General features: G+C 42.7%; 1 protein-coding gene across 3 annotated transcripts in view; it reads left to right on the plus strand.

Annotated features, from left to right (window-relative positions):
* The window catches only part of uba6 (ubiquitin like modifier activating enzyme 6), a 455635-nt gene that overhangs the window by 391325 nt on the left and 46291 nt on the right, over positions 1-18019 (plus strand). For all 3 annotated transcript variants that reach the window (XM_063069103.1, XM_063069102.1, XM_063069104.1), the window contains 2 exons: positions 13970-14093; positions 16284-16477. In XM_063069103.1, coding sequence (XP_062925173.1) covers positions 13970-14093; positions 16284-16477 — 318 coding nt within the window. The remainder of the gene's footprint in view (positions 1-13969; positions 14094-16283; positions 16478-18019) is intronic.

Consider the following 18019-nt stretch of genomic DNA (forward strand, 5'->3'; position numbering starts at 1 on the left):
CCTTAATGATGATGCCGTGTTTTTTGAGACACCGCTCTTTGAAGGTTTCCTGGATAGTGCCCATGATGGAGCCGATTCATTTTGCAGCTTTCTTCGACCCTCCCCGCCTCCATACCAGACAGTGATGCAACCTGTTAGAATATTGATGCAGATGTGTTGACAAAAGCGCCTTGTAACAAGGGTGGTCAGAGAAAAATGGCCAGACCGGTTAAAGCAAACAGCAAGGTGACAATAACTCAAATAACCGCATGTTGCCAGTAACCAAAGAATGAAGTAATTACCCAAAGCCACCTCATTCTTTGAAGTAGCAAGTGAGAGCAACATTATAGCAGGTTGGGAGCCATTTGTAAAGAACAAGTCTCGTTGGGAGTGAGGTTTATTTGAGCCAATAAAAAGAAGGGAGGTGTAAATGGAGCAGCTCTGTGGTGTCCGAGTTTTAAGCCTTTGACTCATCAGGCTTCAGCGAGAGCAGGTGCAGGCCAAGGGTGCCGAGTCAGAGGTTATCATTTCTTTTTGATTGTAGAATGTGATCTTGAGATATTGGAGCCAAAGGTATAACAAGCTCAGAGAGAAGAGGCTGAGTAAGTGACTTAGGTGAATTTGAAACACAAAGGTTTCAGGTAAAAAAGGGTAAGCTTTTTTTATTCTCTTGTAACTTCCGGTAAGATGGCGGTATGTGTGAATGCAGTGGCCTCTCAGGGGGCCAACCAAAGGTGCTTTTCTCTTTGTAAAGCTTGTTTTTTACAATTCAAAGACATCTCTTCTCCAAGAACTTCAGTGCTACTCCATCAATAAGCTGTTCATTGATCAGAGTAGCTGGACTGGTGTTTGCAGTGGAGCCGGTCAAGGTGTCAAATGTTGGAGAAGGAGCTGGCTGAGGTATCGAAGGAGCCAGTTGGGATATCGGAGGAGCCGGTCGGGATATCGGAGGAGCCGGCTTGTGGACATGGGAGCTGACCTGGCTGCAGACTGTGTTGCTGCCCATTACTTGGAAGCATCGAAATTGGTGCAGTATAATTGTGGGAGATTGTCTCAGGCATTTCACTTGCAATCGCAAGACTCTGTTGGACAGTGATAATGTAAGTTGCCACAAACCTGCTACCCTTGTCTGGTGGCAGGACAGACAACATGGGAGCTCTGAAGCCTCAGTTGTAGCAAGGACTAGGCCTCAAGCCTTAGGCTTGCCTGCTGCTGCTGACCAGATGAGAAAACGTGGAAGCATTACAGTTGCCCTCTGAGCTCGGCTGGGGATTGCCTCCCCAGTTGGTGCTGCCCTCCCATGTACAAACGGTGGAATGATAGGCTGGATCACGTGTGTCTGCACACTGCTGGGGGCCTGTACCATTGATTGCTGGACATTGTCACTCGGAATCTTGGACTATATATAGAGTGCCCATATAAAGTATTTACCCGCTCCCCCCGGAAGTTTTCATGCTTTATTATTTTACAACATTGAATCATAGTGGATTCAATTTAGCTTTTTTGACATTGATCAACAGAGGAGGAGGAGAAGATGGCAGCGTGACGCAGCGCGCAGCGGCCACTCCTGTGAATGATATCTGTAATCTGTCAAGTAGGGTGTCGTGCACAATCCTGATTTGATGGAAATAGACATGAGAGAACAGAGGAACATCTGGTGAAACTTCTGAAATGCCTGCTTCACTGCTGCTGCTACTGTGTGATCCAGAATCTCCGGAGGAGAAGGCCCCGAGTCCTCAGCTTTGCTTGTTGCTCGGTGGCCGGGGCAGGGTCGAAGCCCTCGGCAGAGATGGTGCTCGGTGCTCGGTGTCGGAGGGCTGGTCGGAGGCTCGAAGTTTTCGGGCAGACTCAGAGTCGGCTGTGGTCGGGTGCTTCCAATGCATCGGCAGTTGTCGGTGCCTGGAGGTTTATGGCAGGGAGAGTTTCTCCCTTTTGCCGCCTGTATCGGGACTATCGGGAGTCGATCGGAACTTTGAGACTTGTTTTTACTATGCCCATGGTCTGCTCTTTATCAAATTATGGTATTGCTTTGCACTGCTGTAACTATATGTTATAATTATGTGGTCTTGTCAGTGTTAGTCTTTGGTTTGTCCTGTTTTTTTTGTGATATCTGGAGAAACATTGTATCATTTCTTAATGCATGCATTTCTAAATGACAATAAACGAGGACTGAGTGTCCTCATAATCTAAAAAAAAGACTTTCATGTCAAAGTGAAAAGAGATCTTTACAAAATAATTAATTGCACAAATATTCACCCCTTTTTGGGGTACTTGGAGAAATCTGTTCTTCAAGAGTTCTTCAAGGAAGTCACAAACAGGGTGGACAAAGGAGAGGCAGTGGGTGTAATTTACTTGGGTTTCCAGAAGGCATTTGATAAGGTGCCATACATGGGGCTGCTTAACAAGATAAAATCCTGTGGCATTACAAGAAAGATACTAGATACAGGAATGGCTGTCAGCCAGGAGGCAGCGAGTGGGAATAAAGGGGAATTTTTTGAGGATATGACTAAACACATTGATGAAGGTAGAGCAGTAGATTTAGTGTATATGGATTTCAGCAAGGCATTTGACAAGGTACCCCATACAAGGTGTAACTGCACTGGTCCAATGAAATAATGGCCACGCAACATACAGATGTCCTTGAAGATTTATTTTTATTTCTCTCTCTCTCTTCAGTAGACACCGTGAAAACTACAAGAAAATAAAGGACATAAAAAGTTTGAAACATACACCTCTCAGTCTTTTAAAGTTGCTCAAGCTAGTGTCCGTCGATAAACGGCCCCAAAACACGTCAGCACAACAGTGTGCTGAAATCAAATAAAACCACTAAAAAGGTATCACACTGTCCATGTAAAGGCACCTCAACAACATTATGTAAAACAAATTTTAAAAAAACAATTACTGTGTGCATCTCTTGGACCACATGCAGAATAAGGTTATTTCAGGGCCATATGTCTTTCTCTGCTTCCATGTTGGTTCTGACCCATAATACCACAGTCATGCTTTTATTAAACTCTGGTCATGTGACCCGTTAAACTCTGGTTATGTGATCCATTAAACTCTGGTCATTGTGACCTGTTACACTCTACAGTAAATAAAACCTTACATATAATATTTTAAGATGATAAAATAATTTGATTAGATTATGAGGACACTCAGTCCTGGTTTGTTGTCATTTAGAAATGCATGCATTAAAAAATGATACAAAGCTCCTCCAGAATGATCTCACAGAAACACAAGACAAACCAAGACTAAAACTGACAAAACCACATACTTATAACATATCTATACTTTATACTTTAGTACCAAACAATTGGTACTAGAACGGAAATCATCACAGCGATATTTGATTCTGTGCTTCACACTCCCTGAATTACAAATATTAAATATTAAAGATATTAAAAAGTTAAAATTAGTAAATATTAAAAATTTAAATTATAAATCATAAATAGAAAATAGAAAAATGGAAAGTAAGGTAGTGCAAAAAACCCAAGAGGCAGGTCCTGATATTTGGAGGGTACGGTCCAGATCCGGGTCAGGATCTGTTCAGCAGTCTTATCACAGTTGGAAAGAAGCTGTTCTCAAATCTGGCCGTACGAGCCTTCAAGCTCCTGAACCTTCTCCCGGAGGGAAGAGGGACGAAAAGTCTGTTGGCTGGATGGGTCGTGTCCTTGATCATCCTGGCAGTACAACAGTTACAGCAGTGCAAAGCAATACCATAATTTGATAAAGAGCAGACCATGGGCACGGTAAAAAAAGTCTCAGAGTTCCGATAGCTTCATCATCTCACACAGATGGTAAAAAGGAGAAACTCTCCCTGCCATGAACCTCCAAGCGCTGCAAACTTGCCAATGCCGCACCATTGGAAGCACTCAACCGAAGCGAACTCTGAGTCCGTCCGATAACTTAAAGCCTCCGACACCGATCACTGAGTGCCATCCTCTGCCGAGCGCTTCGACCCCGCCCCGGCTGCCAAGCAACAAGCAAAGCTGAGGACTCGGGACTTTCCCCTCTGGAGATTGTGGATCGCACAGTAGCAGTGGCAGCAAAGCAGGCATTTCAGAAGTTTCAGCAGATGTTTCACCAAATTATCATGAATTTATGACAAAAACATATAAAATAAACATCTCAATGAAACATGTCTCTGAGACAGTTACACAAGGCTTATTGAGAAAGTCAGGAGGCATGGGATCCAGGGGGCATTGCTTTGTGGATCCAGAACTGGCTTGCCCACAGAAGGTAAAGAGTGGTTGTAGACGGGTCATATTCTGCATGGAGGTCGGTCACCAGTAGTGTGCCTCAGGGATCTGTTCTGGGACCCCTTCTCTTCGTGATTTTTATAAATGACCTGGATGAGGAAGTTGGGGGGGGGGGTTAGTAAATTTGCTGATGACACAAAGGTTGAGGGTGTTCTGGATAATGTGGAGAGCTGTCAGAGGTTAAAGCGGGACATTGATTGGATGCAAAACTGGACTGAGAAATGGCAGATGGAGTTCAACCCAGATAAGTGTGAGGTGATTCATTTTGGTAGGTCAAATATGATGGCAGAATATAGTATTAATGGTAAGACTCTTGGCAGTGTGGAGGATCAGAGGGATCTTGGGGTCTGAGTCCATAGGACACTCAAAGCTGCTGCGCAGGTCGACTCTGTGGTTAAGAAAGCGTACGGTACTTTGGCCTTCATCAATCGTGGGATTGAGTTTAAGAGCCGAGAGGTAATGTTGCAGCTATATAGGACCCTGGTCAGACCCCACTTGGAGTATTGTACTCAGTTCTGGTTGCCTCACTATAGAAGGATGTGAAAACCATAGAAAGGGTGCAGAGGAGATTTACAAGGATGTTACCTGGATTGGGGAGCATGCCTTATGAGAATAGGTTGAGTGAACTCGACTTTTTTTCCTTGGAGCGACAAAGGATGAGAGGTGACCTGATAGAGGTGTATAAGATAATGAGAGGCATAGATCGTGTGGATAGTTGGAGGCTTTTTCCCAGGGGTGAAATGGCTAACACGAGTGGGCATAGTTTTAAGGTTCTTGGAAGTAGGTACAGAGGGGATGTCAGGGGTAAGTTTTTTTATGCAGAGAGTGGTGAGTGCGTGGAATGGGCTGCCAGCGATGGTGATGGAGGCGGATACAACTAGGAGTCTTTTATGAGACTCCTAGTTAGGTACATGGAGCTTAGAAAAATGCAACAGGGAAATTCTAGGCAGTTTCTAGAGTAGGTTACATGGTCGGCTCAACATTGTGGGCTGGAGGATCATAATGTGCTGTAGATTTCCATGTTCTAACTATTATCTAATTGAGGTGGTTCAAAACTCTGAGTTGCAGAGGGACTTAGGTGTCCTTGTGCAAGACTCCCAGAAGGTTAATTTCCAGGTTGAATCTGTGGTAAAGAAGATAAGTACAATGTTGGCATTCATTTCAAGGGGAATAGAATATAAAAGCAAGGAGATAATGCTGAGCCTTAATAAGACACTAGTCAGGCCGTACTTGGAGTATTGTCAACAGTTTTGGGCCCCATATCTCAGAAAGGATGTGTTCTCATTGGGGAGAGTCCAGAGGAGGTTCTTGAGGATGATTTCAGGAATGGAGGGGTTAACATATGAGGAGCATTTGGCAGCTTTGGGCCTGTACTCAGAATGCGGGGTGGGTGGGGTAGCAGGGTCTCATTGAAACCCACCGAATGTTGAAAGGACTAGATAGGATGGATGTGGAGAGGTTATTTCCTATGGTGGGGGTATCCAGGACTAGAAGGCACAGACTCAAAATTGAGGGGCAGCTTTTTAGAACAGAGGTAAGGAGGGATTGTTTTCTTCGCCAGAGAGTAGTGAATCTGTGGAATGGTCTGACACAGACTGCAGTGGAGGTCAAGTCCATGGGTATACTTAAGGTGGAAGTTGATGGGTTCCTGATCGGTCAGGGCATCAAAGGATTATGGCAAGAAGGCAGGTGTATGGGGTTGAGAGGGATCCGGGATCAGCCATGATGGAATGGTGGAGCAGACTGAATGGGCTGAATGGCCTAATTCTGCTCCTATGTCTCATGGTGTTTAACATAACACACTAGATCATTACTGATGCACCTATTGGTTTTAGAAGTTGAATTGAATTGAATTGACTTTATTTCTTACGTCCTTCACGTGCAGTAAAGATCTTTACGTTACATCTCCGTCCAAATGTGCAATGTGCAATCATAGTAATTTATAATAATTTATAATAAATAGAACGGTCAATGTGGTATAGAGTACACTCAAGTCAGCGTGAGTGAATCAGTCTGATGGCCTGGTGGAAGAAGCTGTCCTGGAGCCTGTTGGTCCTGGCTTTTATGCTATGGTACCGTTTCCCGGATGGTAGCAGCTGGAATAGATTGTGGTTGGGGTGCCCTTTTTCACTCCTGTCTTTGTAAATGTCCCGAATCATGGGAAGTTCACAACTACGGATGCGCCAGGCTGTCTGCACCACTCTCTGCAGAGTCCTGTGATTATGAGAGGTACAGTCCTCATACCAGGCAGTGATGCAGCCAGTTAGGATGCTGTCAATTGTGCCTCTGTAGAAAGTTCTTAGGATTTGGGGGCCCATACCAAACTTCTTCAACCATCTGAAGTGGAAGAGATGCTGTTGTGCCTTTTTCACCACATAGTTGGTGTGTACAGACCACGTTGAGATCCTCAGTGATGGGGGTACTGATGAACTTGAAGCTGCTTGTCTTCTCAACCCCTGATTGATTGATGTCAATAGGGGTTAGCCCGTCTCCATTCCTCTTGTAATCCACAACCAGCTCCTTTGTTTTTGCGACATTGAGGGAGAGGTTGTTTTCATGACACCACTGTGTCAGAGAGAAGACTTCTTCCCTGTAGGCCACCTCGTTATTATTTGAGATTATGCCATTCTGTGTAGTGTCGTCAGCAAATTAAATTAGCAGGTTAGAGCTGTGGGTGGCAACACAGTCATGGGTATACAGGGAGTAAAGGAGGGGACTTAGTACACAGCCCTGAGAGGCTCCTGTGTTGACAGTCAGAGGGTTGGAGGTGAGGGAGCCCACTCTTACCACCTGCCAGTGATCTGACAGGAAGTCCAGGATCCAACTGCTCAAGGCCGAGGTGTCTGAGCTTCCTGTCGAGCCTGGAGGGAATTATGGTGTTGAAAGCTGAACTGTAGTCCAAGAACAGCATTCTCTTATAAGCATCCTCCTTCTCCAGATGTGGAAGGACGGTATGTAGGGCGGTGGCTATTGTGTCATCTGTTGATCGGTTGTGTCAGTGGGTGAATGGAGTTAAATAGTTAAATGGAGATCTGCTTTTGGAGACCTGTGTGCAGTTCAGGTCTTTCAATTCATTGTAGTTAGAATACACCTGTATCTGGAAGATCTAACTGCTGGTGAGTCAGTATCTTGGCAAAAACTACACCATGAAGACAAAAGAACACTTCAAGCAACTCTGTAAAAGTTATTGAAAAGCACAAGTCAGGAGATGGATAGAAGAAAATTTCCAAGTCACTGAATATCCCTTGGAGTACAATTAAGTCAGTCATCAAGAAATGGAAAGAATATGGCACAGCTGTAAATCTGCCTGGAGCAGGCTGTCCTCACAAACTGATTGTCCGTGCAAGAAGGGGACTAGTGAGAGAGCCCGTGACCTATGACAACACTGGGGGGGTTACGAGCTTCAGTGAATGAGATGGGAGAGATTGTGCATACAACAACTGTTACCCAGGTGCTTCACCAGTCACAGCTTTATGGGAGAGTGGCAGAGAGAAAGCCACTGTTAAAAAATACTCACATGTAATCTCGGCTAGAGTTTGCCAGAAGGCATGTGGAAGTCTCTGAAGTCAGCTGGAAGAATGTTCTATGGTCTGAGGAAACCAAAATTGAGCTTTTTGGCCATCAGACTAATCACTGTTTGGCGTAAGTTGAACAGCACACATCATCAAAAACAATGTTCAATGTGTAAAACAATAAAACATGAAAGCTTCTAAAGGGGTGAACACTTTTTATAGGCACTATATATTTTTTCGAATGAATATGCTGCTCTACTCACTATTTTGAATGATGTTACCCACTATTTTGAATGTTTTGCACGTTGGCCCCAGAGGAAAGCTGTCTCATTCAGATGTATCTCTGTATGATAATTAAACGTGATCTCATTCGATTTGGTTTGATTGTCTGAAGAGCCTTTGACCTTAGTTCAGTGTAGGCAGGATGGTTAGGCAGTGGAATATATCTCCTGTGAGATGTGAAATTTCAGGGTATCTGACAGTCTCTCTGATGGCTACCTCTGTAGGAGGTATACCAACTACAGTTCCTGACTGACAATGTTAAGGAGCTGGAGCTGGTTTTACTCAGGACTATCTGGAATGCTGAAAATCTCAATAGATAAACTTACTGAGGTGATCACACGAAGAGTGCAGGCTTCAGATAGTAGATGGGTAACCACCAGGAGAAGTAAGAGAGTAAGGAGTCAGTGCAGGCTTTCCTGTAGCCATTCCCCTCAGTAACAAGTATGCCCCTTTGGATGCAGTGTGGGGGAATGTTCTATCAGGGCACGAGCAGTAGCCAGGCCAATGAGCCACAGCGTGGAAGGGTAAAATCAGGCATAGTGATAGTAAAGGGGACAGACAGTAGATTCTGTAGCCATAAAAGAGACATTAAGATGGTGTGTTGCCTCCCAGGTACTAAGGTCTTGGGTCTCAGAGCATCTGCAGAAAATTCTCAAGAGGGAGGGTGAGCAGCCAGAGGTCATGGTACACATTGGCACCACTGACGTAGGCAGAAAGGGGGAAGAGGTACTTTGGAGAGAGCTAGGAAAGAGACTGCAGAACAGGTTCATCCAAGGTACAAATCTCTGGATTATTCCTGGTATGTGTGCTAATCAGGGCAGGAATAGGATGATAACACAGACGAATGAGTGGCTAAGGAACTGGTACAGGAGACAACAGGAATTCTGCAGATGCTGGAAATTCAAGCAACACACATCAAAATTGCTGGTGAACGCAGCAGGCCAGGCAGCAGCTGTAGGAAGAGGTGCAGTCGACGTTTCAGGCCGAGACCCTTCGTCAGGACTAACTGAAGGAAGAGCGAGTAAGGGATTTGAAAGTTGGAGGGGGAGGGGGAGATCCAAAATGATAGGAGAAGACAGGAGGGGGAGGGATAGAGCCAAGAGCTGGACAGGTGATAGGCAAAAGGGGATACGAGAGGATCATGGGACAGGAGGTCCGGGAAGAAAGACGGGGCTTGGGGGGGACCCAGAGGATGGGCAAGAGGTATATTCAGAGGGACAGAGGAAGAAAAAGGAGAGTGAGAGAAAGAATGTGTGCATAAAAATAAGTAACAGATGGGGTACGAGGGGGAGGTGGGGCCTTAGCGGAAGTTAAAGAAGTCGATGTTCATGCCATCAGGTTGGAGGCTACCCAGACGGAATATAAGGTGTTGTTCCTCCAACCTGAGTGTGGCTTCATCTTTACAGTAGAGGAGGCCGTGGATAGACATGTCAGAATGGGAATGGGATGTGGAATTAAAATGTGTGGCCACTGGGAGATCCTGCTTTCTCTGGCGGACAAAGCGTAGATGTTCAGCAAAGCGGTCTCCCAGTCACCCAGACCAGATGGACTGCACCCTAGGGTTCTGAAAGGGGTAGAGGTAGAGATTGTAGAGGCGTTAGTAATGATCTTTCAAAAATTATTGAAGTCTGGCATGGTGCCAGAGGACTGGAAAATTGCAAATGTCACTCCACTCTATAAGAAAGCAGCATGGCAGCAGAAAGGAGGTTATAGACCAGTTAGCCTGACCTCAGTGGTTGGGAAGATGTTGGATTCGATTGTTAAGGATGAGGTTATGGAGTACTTGGAGACACAGTATAAGATCGGACAAAGTCAGCATGGTTTCATTAAGAGAAAAATTTGCCTGATGAACCTGTTGGAATTCTTTGAGGAGTTAACAAGTAGGACAGATAAAAGTGGATGTTGTAAATTTGGACATTCAGAAGGTCTTCGACAACGTTCTACAGATAAGGCTGCTTACTAAGTTAAGACCCCATGGTATTACAGGAAAGTTACTGGCATGGTTAAAGGATCGGCTGATTGGTAGGAGGCAGCGAGTGGGAATAAAATGATCCTTTTTTGGTTGGCTACCAGTGACTAGTGGTGTTCTGCCGGGCTCGGTGTTGGGACCACTTTTTTATGCAGTAAATCAATGATTTGGGTGATAGAATAGATGGTTTTGTTGCCAAGTTTGCAGATGATAAAAAGATTGGTGGAGAGGCAGATAGTGTTGAGGAAACGGGTAGGTTGCAGAAGGACTTGGACAGATTAGGAAAATGGGTAAGAAAGTGGCAAATGAAATACAATGTTGGAAAATGCATGGTCAAACACTTTGCTAGTAGAAATAAATCTGCAGACTATTTTCTAAATGGGAAGAAAATCAAAAAATCTGAGATGCAAAGGGACTTGAGAGTCCTTGTGCAGGTAGAGTCGATGGTGAGGAAGGCAAATGCAATGTTAGTATTCATTTCAAGAGGTCTGGAGTATAAGAACAGGGATGTGATGTTGAGGTTTTATAAGGCATTGGTGAGGCCTTACCTTGAGTATTGTGAACAGTTTTGGGCTCCTCGTCTAAGAAAAGATGTGCTGCCATTGGAGAGGATTCAGAGGAGGTTCACAATGATGATTCTGGGATTGAAAGGACTATCTTATGAGGAACGTTTGATAGCTCTGGGCCTGTACTCGCTGGAATTTAGAAAGATGGGGGGGGATCTCATTGAAATCTTTTGAATATTGAAGGTTAAGACAGAGTAGATGTGGGAAGGATGTTTCAAGAGGGCACAGCTTCAGGATAGAAAGGCGTCCATTTAAAACAAAGATGCGGAGAAATTTCTTTAGCCAGAGGGTGGTGAATTTGTGGAATTTATTACCACAGGCAGCAGTGGATTTAAGGCAGTGCTTCACAGGTTCTTGATTGGGCAAGGCGCAGCATCAAAGATTATGGAGAGAATGCCAAGAAGTGGGACTGAGGAGGGGAAAAAAGGAACAGCCACGATTGAATGGCAGAGCTGGTTCGGTGGGCCAAATGGCCTAATTAAGCTTTTATGTCTTTTGGTCATCTACCAAATAATTCTATTCTTGTTTTCACTGGTGCGTAACACAGGCAGCAATCCAGAGATTAAACCCTTAAGGTCTTACTTTTCAGCTTTCGATATCCTCTCTTTAGGACCTCATCCCTTTTCCTGCTGGTGTCAGAACTCTGGCTGCAGAGAATCCAACATTACATGTTGGAGTCACTTGGGCAATGAAAATCTCTTATGGGAGTTTTAGAAAAATCATTTGTAGTGTACATCTGTATTGTGAACCCAATTTACATACAAAATTTCAGATTTCATTTGTTTATTTCCTCAGTTACGTCCTGAACACGTAGACAGTCTATTAGGCTTCTATAGGTTAATGGAAGTTCACTCAAAGGAAATTTTTTAAAATAGGTAGATGCCTTCATTTTGTAGTTTAGTTTGAATTATATTTTGAACATTAAAGATTTGTTTATTGTGTGCACACAATTTGTAGATTGTGGCAGAAGGATTTGTTTTTACAAACAAATTATGTGTTCCCTCTAATCAAATCAACTGTTTGAAGAACAGAAGAAACAAACTGCAGCAGCTTTCCTAGGTAAAAGATGGAAGTTTTACCATGAGATTGCAGTGAATGAAGGATAATTACAACAAAACAATGCATCAGTCACTTACAGCTTCATGGCTGTGAGGTGAATTTTCACCTTAGCTTTTTTGGCTGGCTATGATAACCATGTGCTATTTAAAATTATACATACTTTGTGATGAATAATTGAGAATTCCCAAATGTGTCGTGATAATTGTAAGTAATGACTAACTTGATTGAGTTCTTCAAGAAGATGTGGATGTTGTCTACATTGATTTTAGTAAGGCATTTGAAAGATGAAGATTAAGATGCTTGAGGTTCACAGTGACTTAGCTGTTTGAATTTGGAATTAGCCTGTCCTTAGAAGACAGAATGTAGTGGTTGATGTGACTCTAGATGGGGTTCTGTGACTGGTAGATTTCCACAAGGATCCATACTGAGACCCACTACTGTTTATGGTGTGTAGAAATAACTTGGCTGAAAAAGTCAGCAGGTGAGTTAGTAAGTTTAAGGATTCGGCCAATCAAGTACTCTGCCATTCAATCATGGGCTGATCCAATTCTTCCAGTCATCCCCACTCCCCTGCTTTTACCCCATTAGCCATTGATGCCTTGGCTAATCAAGAACCTATCTATCTCTGCCTTAAATACACCCAATGACTTGGCCTCCACAGATACTTGTGGCAACAAATTCCACAGATTTACCACCCTCTGACTAAAGTAATTTCTCCGCATCACAGTTCTAAAAGGATGACCTTCAATCCTGAAATCGTGCCCTCTTGGCCTAGAATCCCCCACCATGGGAATTAACTTTGCCATATCTGATCTGTTCAGGCCTTCATAACAGGACAATCAATATAAGTTAGAAATACAATTGTATCAGCATGAATTAATCAGTCAAGCGAGTACAGGCTCAGGACTATCAAACACTCTTCATATGTTAATCCTTTTATTTCTGGGATCATTCTCGTGAGCCTCCTTTGGACCCTCTTCAATGCCAGCACCTCCTTTCTTAGATCAGGTGCCCAAAATTGCTCGCCGTATTCCAAATGTGGTCTGATTAAATGCCTTACAAAGCCTCAACATTGCATCTTTGCTTTCACATTATAGTCCTCTTGAAAATAATGCTGACATTGCATTTGCCTGTCTTGCTACCAGCTCAACCTGCAAGTTAACCTTGTGGGTTCTATTGCAGGATTCCCTAAGTCTTTTGGCACCACTGATTTCTTAATTAGCTCCCCATTTAGAAAATAGTCTATGCCTTTATTCCCTCTACCAAAGTACATGATTATACACTTCCCTGCTCTGTATTCCATCTACCACTTCTTCGCCCATTTTCCTAATCTGCCCAAATCCTTCTTTTTGTTTTCTCAAAATTACTTGCCCCTCCAATTAACTTCATATCATCTGCAGACTTGCCCAGAAAGCCACCAATTCCATCATCCAGATCTTTGACATGTAACATGAGAAAAGCGGTCCCAACTCCAACCCTTACAGAACAAGATATTATATCTGGTTCACTGGATATTATATGCCTCCCTTTTGCTTTTATACTGTCCTTCCTTTGGAATACTACTTCTTTGGGATGAGTCTATCCTGCACCTTCCGTTTTGCTCCAGGAAAATGCCAGCTACTGTTGCCCTGCTGTCATCCCTGCTAGTGTCCTCTTCCAATCAACTTTGACCAGCTCCTCTCTAATGCCCCTGTACTCTATACTCCTTTTGCACAAATGACAGCAACTTAATGGTTTAGACCTGCCTATAAATTGTATTGTTGCTGCAAAATATCAAATTTCACGACCTATACCGTTGATATTAAACCTGATTCTGATGAAAACCTATTCATTGATGCATGAAAATAAGTGATCTATTGCTTGGTGATAAAATACATTCATTTGAAGTATTTGCATATGAAGCAAATTATCTATTGGAAAGAAAACATAAAACTGTGCTTTTATAACTGTGAGGCCTAAAGCATTCAGTAATTTACCTTGTAGCACTCAGTGGGAAATATGCAGCTTCATAGTGATGAGAAACCTGCATATTGCCATGGCAATCAACTCTTTACCAGTGTTTAAATGCTGTGATTTATTTAAACTTTAAATACATCAGTTTATAGTTTTCAATGCTGGTGGCATGTTAAATTTTGCAGAATAAGAGAGTCATTGTAAATGCATCCTTCCTTTCAAAACCTCAGTTGAGTCTCTCTGTATTTCAAACATATTACGTACTTGTGAAATGTTATTGGGAAAGGTTACCGGGGTAGCAGTGCAAAGTTTGAAAATCTATTGATTTTTTTTAACGTTGATGCTGCAGTTCTGTTCTTTGCATGAAAATTCATCCACTTTTATTCTTAGCAAATAGAAACTGATGAAAACATAAAGAAATCTGACCAGGCAAAATTTACAGTAAGCAGTGAAGAGGAACGAGTGGCCATTGATTTATTAAACCAAGCCAGGAAAACAGGAGTTGCAACCAAAAGTGAGTGCTGTCTTCAAAGTGTCAATTTGCGTTTATAGATTTCATTTTTCTTTAAGAGGAATACAGATTAAGTAAATGGTAAAAACATTCAACTGCACATAATCCAATTCCATTTTTATGACAAAATCCTCAACTCTATCTCCTTAAAGTCTACCATTTTTCTAAAGTTAACAGTCCCAGTTTCGAAAGTCTGCACAATGTTCCTTCCCAGTGACTTGATGTTCATTCATATGAAATGGTTGGAAGTGCGTGCATAGTCTGACCATTGATGTTGATGTCCTTTTAATTAAGTCAGATAATTCCACTTCGACCTTCCTATGTACATGCTATTCAGTCATGTCTGGCAATCCAGTTCTTCCAGGGAACCAAACTGGAAAAGCCATTATTTTTCCCAAGCAGTTAGGCTGATCAGCTCCACCCACTAACCAATCCCACCACCATTATGTTATCATTTCTCCTGTCAAAGTCACTCCTGTACCTAGCATCACTCTATATACATAAATCTATGCACTTAAGCTATATTATGGATTTATATTAATTTTTCTTTTTACTGTATTCTTTATCTTATTGTGTCTTTTTTGTGCTGCCTCAGATTGGGAGTAAAAATTATTTTGTTCTCTTTTACATTTATAGACTAGAAATGACATTAAAAATCTTGAATTTTAAACAATCTTGAAATGATGCAACACAGGCGTTGCCATCAGTTATAACATTTGCTCCAAAGGCAGAGAAAGATATCTGTATTGACATAAGGCTTTTGTGAGTAAGAAAGCCAGTTTGATTGCATTCAGCCAGTGCTTATGCTGGAGTGAATAACTAACTTTGTGTTGCAAGTGTCTATAATTTTATGTATTTAGTCATAGAGAAGTACAGCCCAGAGATAGGCACATCGTGTCCATACTTAACATTTAAACTGCCTACTCCCATCAACCTGCACCGGGACCATAGCTCTCCATACCCCTACCATCCATGTACTTATCCGAACTTTTCTTAAACATTGAAATTGAGCTCGCGTGCACCACTTGTGCTGGCAGCTCATTCCGCACTCTCGACTCTCGTGACCCTCTGAGTGAAGTTTTCCCTCATATTACCCTTAAACATTTCACCTTTTACCCTCGACTCATGACTTCTAGTTGTAGTCCCACACAACCTCAGTGGAAAAAGCCTGCTTGCATTTACCCCATCTCTACTCCTTATAATTTTGTATCAAATCTCCTCTCAACCTTATACGTTCCAAGGAATAAAGTCCAAGCCTATTCAATCTTTCCAAATAACTCAGTTCCTCCAGACCTAGCAACATCCTTGTAAATTTTCTCTGTACTTTTTCAACCTTATTTTCATCTTTCCTGTAGATAGTTGATCAAAACTGCACTCAATACTTCAAATTAGGCCTCACCAATGTCTTATACAACCTCAACATAACATCCTATCTCCTCTATTCAATACCTTGATTTATGAAGGCTTTCTTTATGACCCTATCTACCTGTGATGCCACTTTTAACAAATTATGGACTTGTATTCCCAGAACCCTATGTTCTACCACACTCCTTAGGGATCTACCGTTCACTGTGTAAGACCTACCCTGGTTCGTCCTACCGAAGTGCAAAACCTTGCACTTGTCTGCATTAAAAGCCATCTGCTCTTTTTCAGACCACTTTTTCCAACTGATCTAGATCCCACTGCAAGTCATGCTGGCCTTCTGTGCTGACCACTATACCTCCGATCTTGGTGTCATCCACAAACTTGCTGCTACAGTAAACCACATTATCATCCCAGTCATTGATACAGATGACAAACAACAACGAACCCAGCACCGATCTCTGCGGCAGTCTACTAGTCAAAGGCCTCCAGTCAGAGGGGCAATCAGCTACTACTAGCTGTCTAATGCCATTTCTCTTGTGTAAGAGTATAATGAAAATAGGGTGAGGCTCAAATGTGCTGCACCATATCCAACTTGGCCATTGAATAATAGACTTGGCTTTTATAAGAGAATTGATCATTTCTACCAATATAATTAAAGGTATAATGTCATTGATGTTAACCCCAGAACAAATAAGTTCCTGTGAAAAGAAAACAAATGAATTGGGAAAGTGTAGAGAAAGGAAATAATGTTTCAGGTTTCAACATCCAATCCTTATAAACACATAATAATCTCATGAACTTGTTTTTCTTTTTGTGCATGTTTATTAGATCATCTCCATATGATGCCAGTCACCTTTGAAAAAGACAATGACGGCAATGGACATATTGACTTTATAACAGCAGCATCCAACTTACGGGCAAGGATGTACAACATTGATGCAGCAGACAGGTTGAAAACAAAGAGGATAGCTGGAAGGATTATTCCTGCCATAGCAACAGCAACTGCAGCAGTATCAGGGCTGGTAAGAGCTTCACCATCCTTTCTGGTTCAATTTCTTAATCCATGGGAGCACAAGTATTTGATAATCATAAAGGCTTCGCAAATCAGAGCACAGAGTTTCAAATCCCAAACTGCCTGATAGATTATGAGTCTCTTTATTACTCCCCCCAACTTCCCACCATAACTGTTTCTGTGATTCTTTCTCACAGGTTGCTTCTCTTTATTCCCAACTTACCAATTGCCTGTCACAAATGTTCTCAGGAATAGAAACCTTAGTTCTGACCGTACTTAAACTCTGAAGATTAACTTGTCTTTTTCTACATACAGTATATTTTTGACATCTCTCTCTTCACTCATTCACTCATTCTCTTTCACTCTCTCCCTTTCCCTCCCCTCCCCCTTCCTCCTCCCTCCTCCCCTCCCCATCCCCCTCCTACCCCTACCCCTCCCCATCCCCCTCCTACCCCTCCCCCTCCCTTTTCTCATCCTATTTCTTCCCTCTGCCTGCTTTTTTCCCCCTCCTCTCTTTGTCTCTTCCCCCGTCTCTACCCTATCTTGCCCACTTCCTTGTTCCCTCTGACATTTCCCCTCTCGCTCCTTCACACTCCTTTTGTGAAGAAAAAGCATTTCATGATATATATTGTATACATTTCTCTGACATTAAACTTGACCTTTAAACCTTTCTGTCACTCTCTTCTTACTCCTTTTCACGCCCACTCATACATTAGGTCTCTCTTGCCCATATCCTCGCTCTCTCTTGCTCTTGCTGTTGCTCTCACTCTCCCTCTCACCCACTCTCGCTCACATTCTTACTCTTTTGTGCAAGGTCATTGTTTACCAAAGGTCTTCACTAGTTCAAGAAGATTGCTCATCTCCATCTTTTTGGGTACAGTTGAGAAAGGACAATAATTGTAGCATTTCCTGCAAAGCATGACAAGTGACAGATTAAAGATCCAGCAGAAATGGAAAACACTTTGGAGTCTGGTATTGCTATTAACTAATGATATTTATTAGTAACTATGCAATACAGTAATATAAATGCAGATATATCAAACAGGTTAGCAATGATTGATTATATATGTATGTGTGTGTGTGTGTGGAAATATATGAAAACCAAGCTTCTTCAAGTCTAGGGGTAAATAGATAGTCTTACAATGATGAGTAAGGTTCAGTTCAGTTCGTGGTATTTAGTTGAGGGATGATGGAGAGAGAGAGAGAGAGAGAAAGATTTGAGTCTTCAGGTGAGCTGACGCCATCGATCTTCCCGTTGTCCTCCGAAATCCTTTAGAAGTCACTGACCATGACCACAACAAAGGGGACCATTCTTCTGTGGTGGAATTATCAACCCAGGCAAGGGTTGGACACACAAATAACTCCTCACTGGTCACACCCTTTTCACACTGCGAGAGCCACTGATCGATCTGCCTGATCGATCCTCCAAAATCCACCTTTTCTGTGGGCACAACAAAGAGCTCATTCAGTGTCCAAAACCATGTGTCTGTAGGACTAACAGCTGACCATCTATTTATCTCACCGTGCTGAATACCAACTGTCCATCATGCAG

This window comes from Mobula hypostoma, chromosome 16 (assembly GCF_963921235.1).
Source record: "Mobula hypostoma chromosome 16, sMobHyp1.1, whole genome shotgun sequence".
Classification (NCBI taxonomy): Eukaryota; Metazoa; Chordata; class Chondrichthyes; order Myliobatiformes; family Myliobatidae; genus Mobula; species Mobula hypostoma.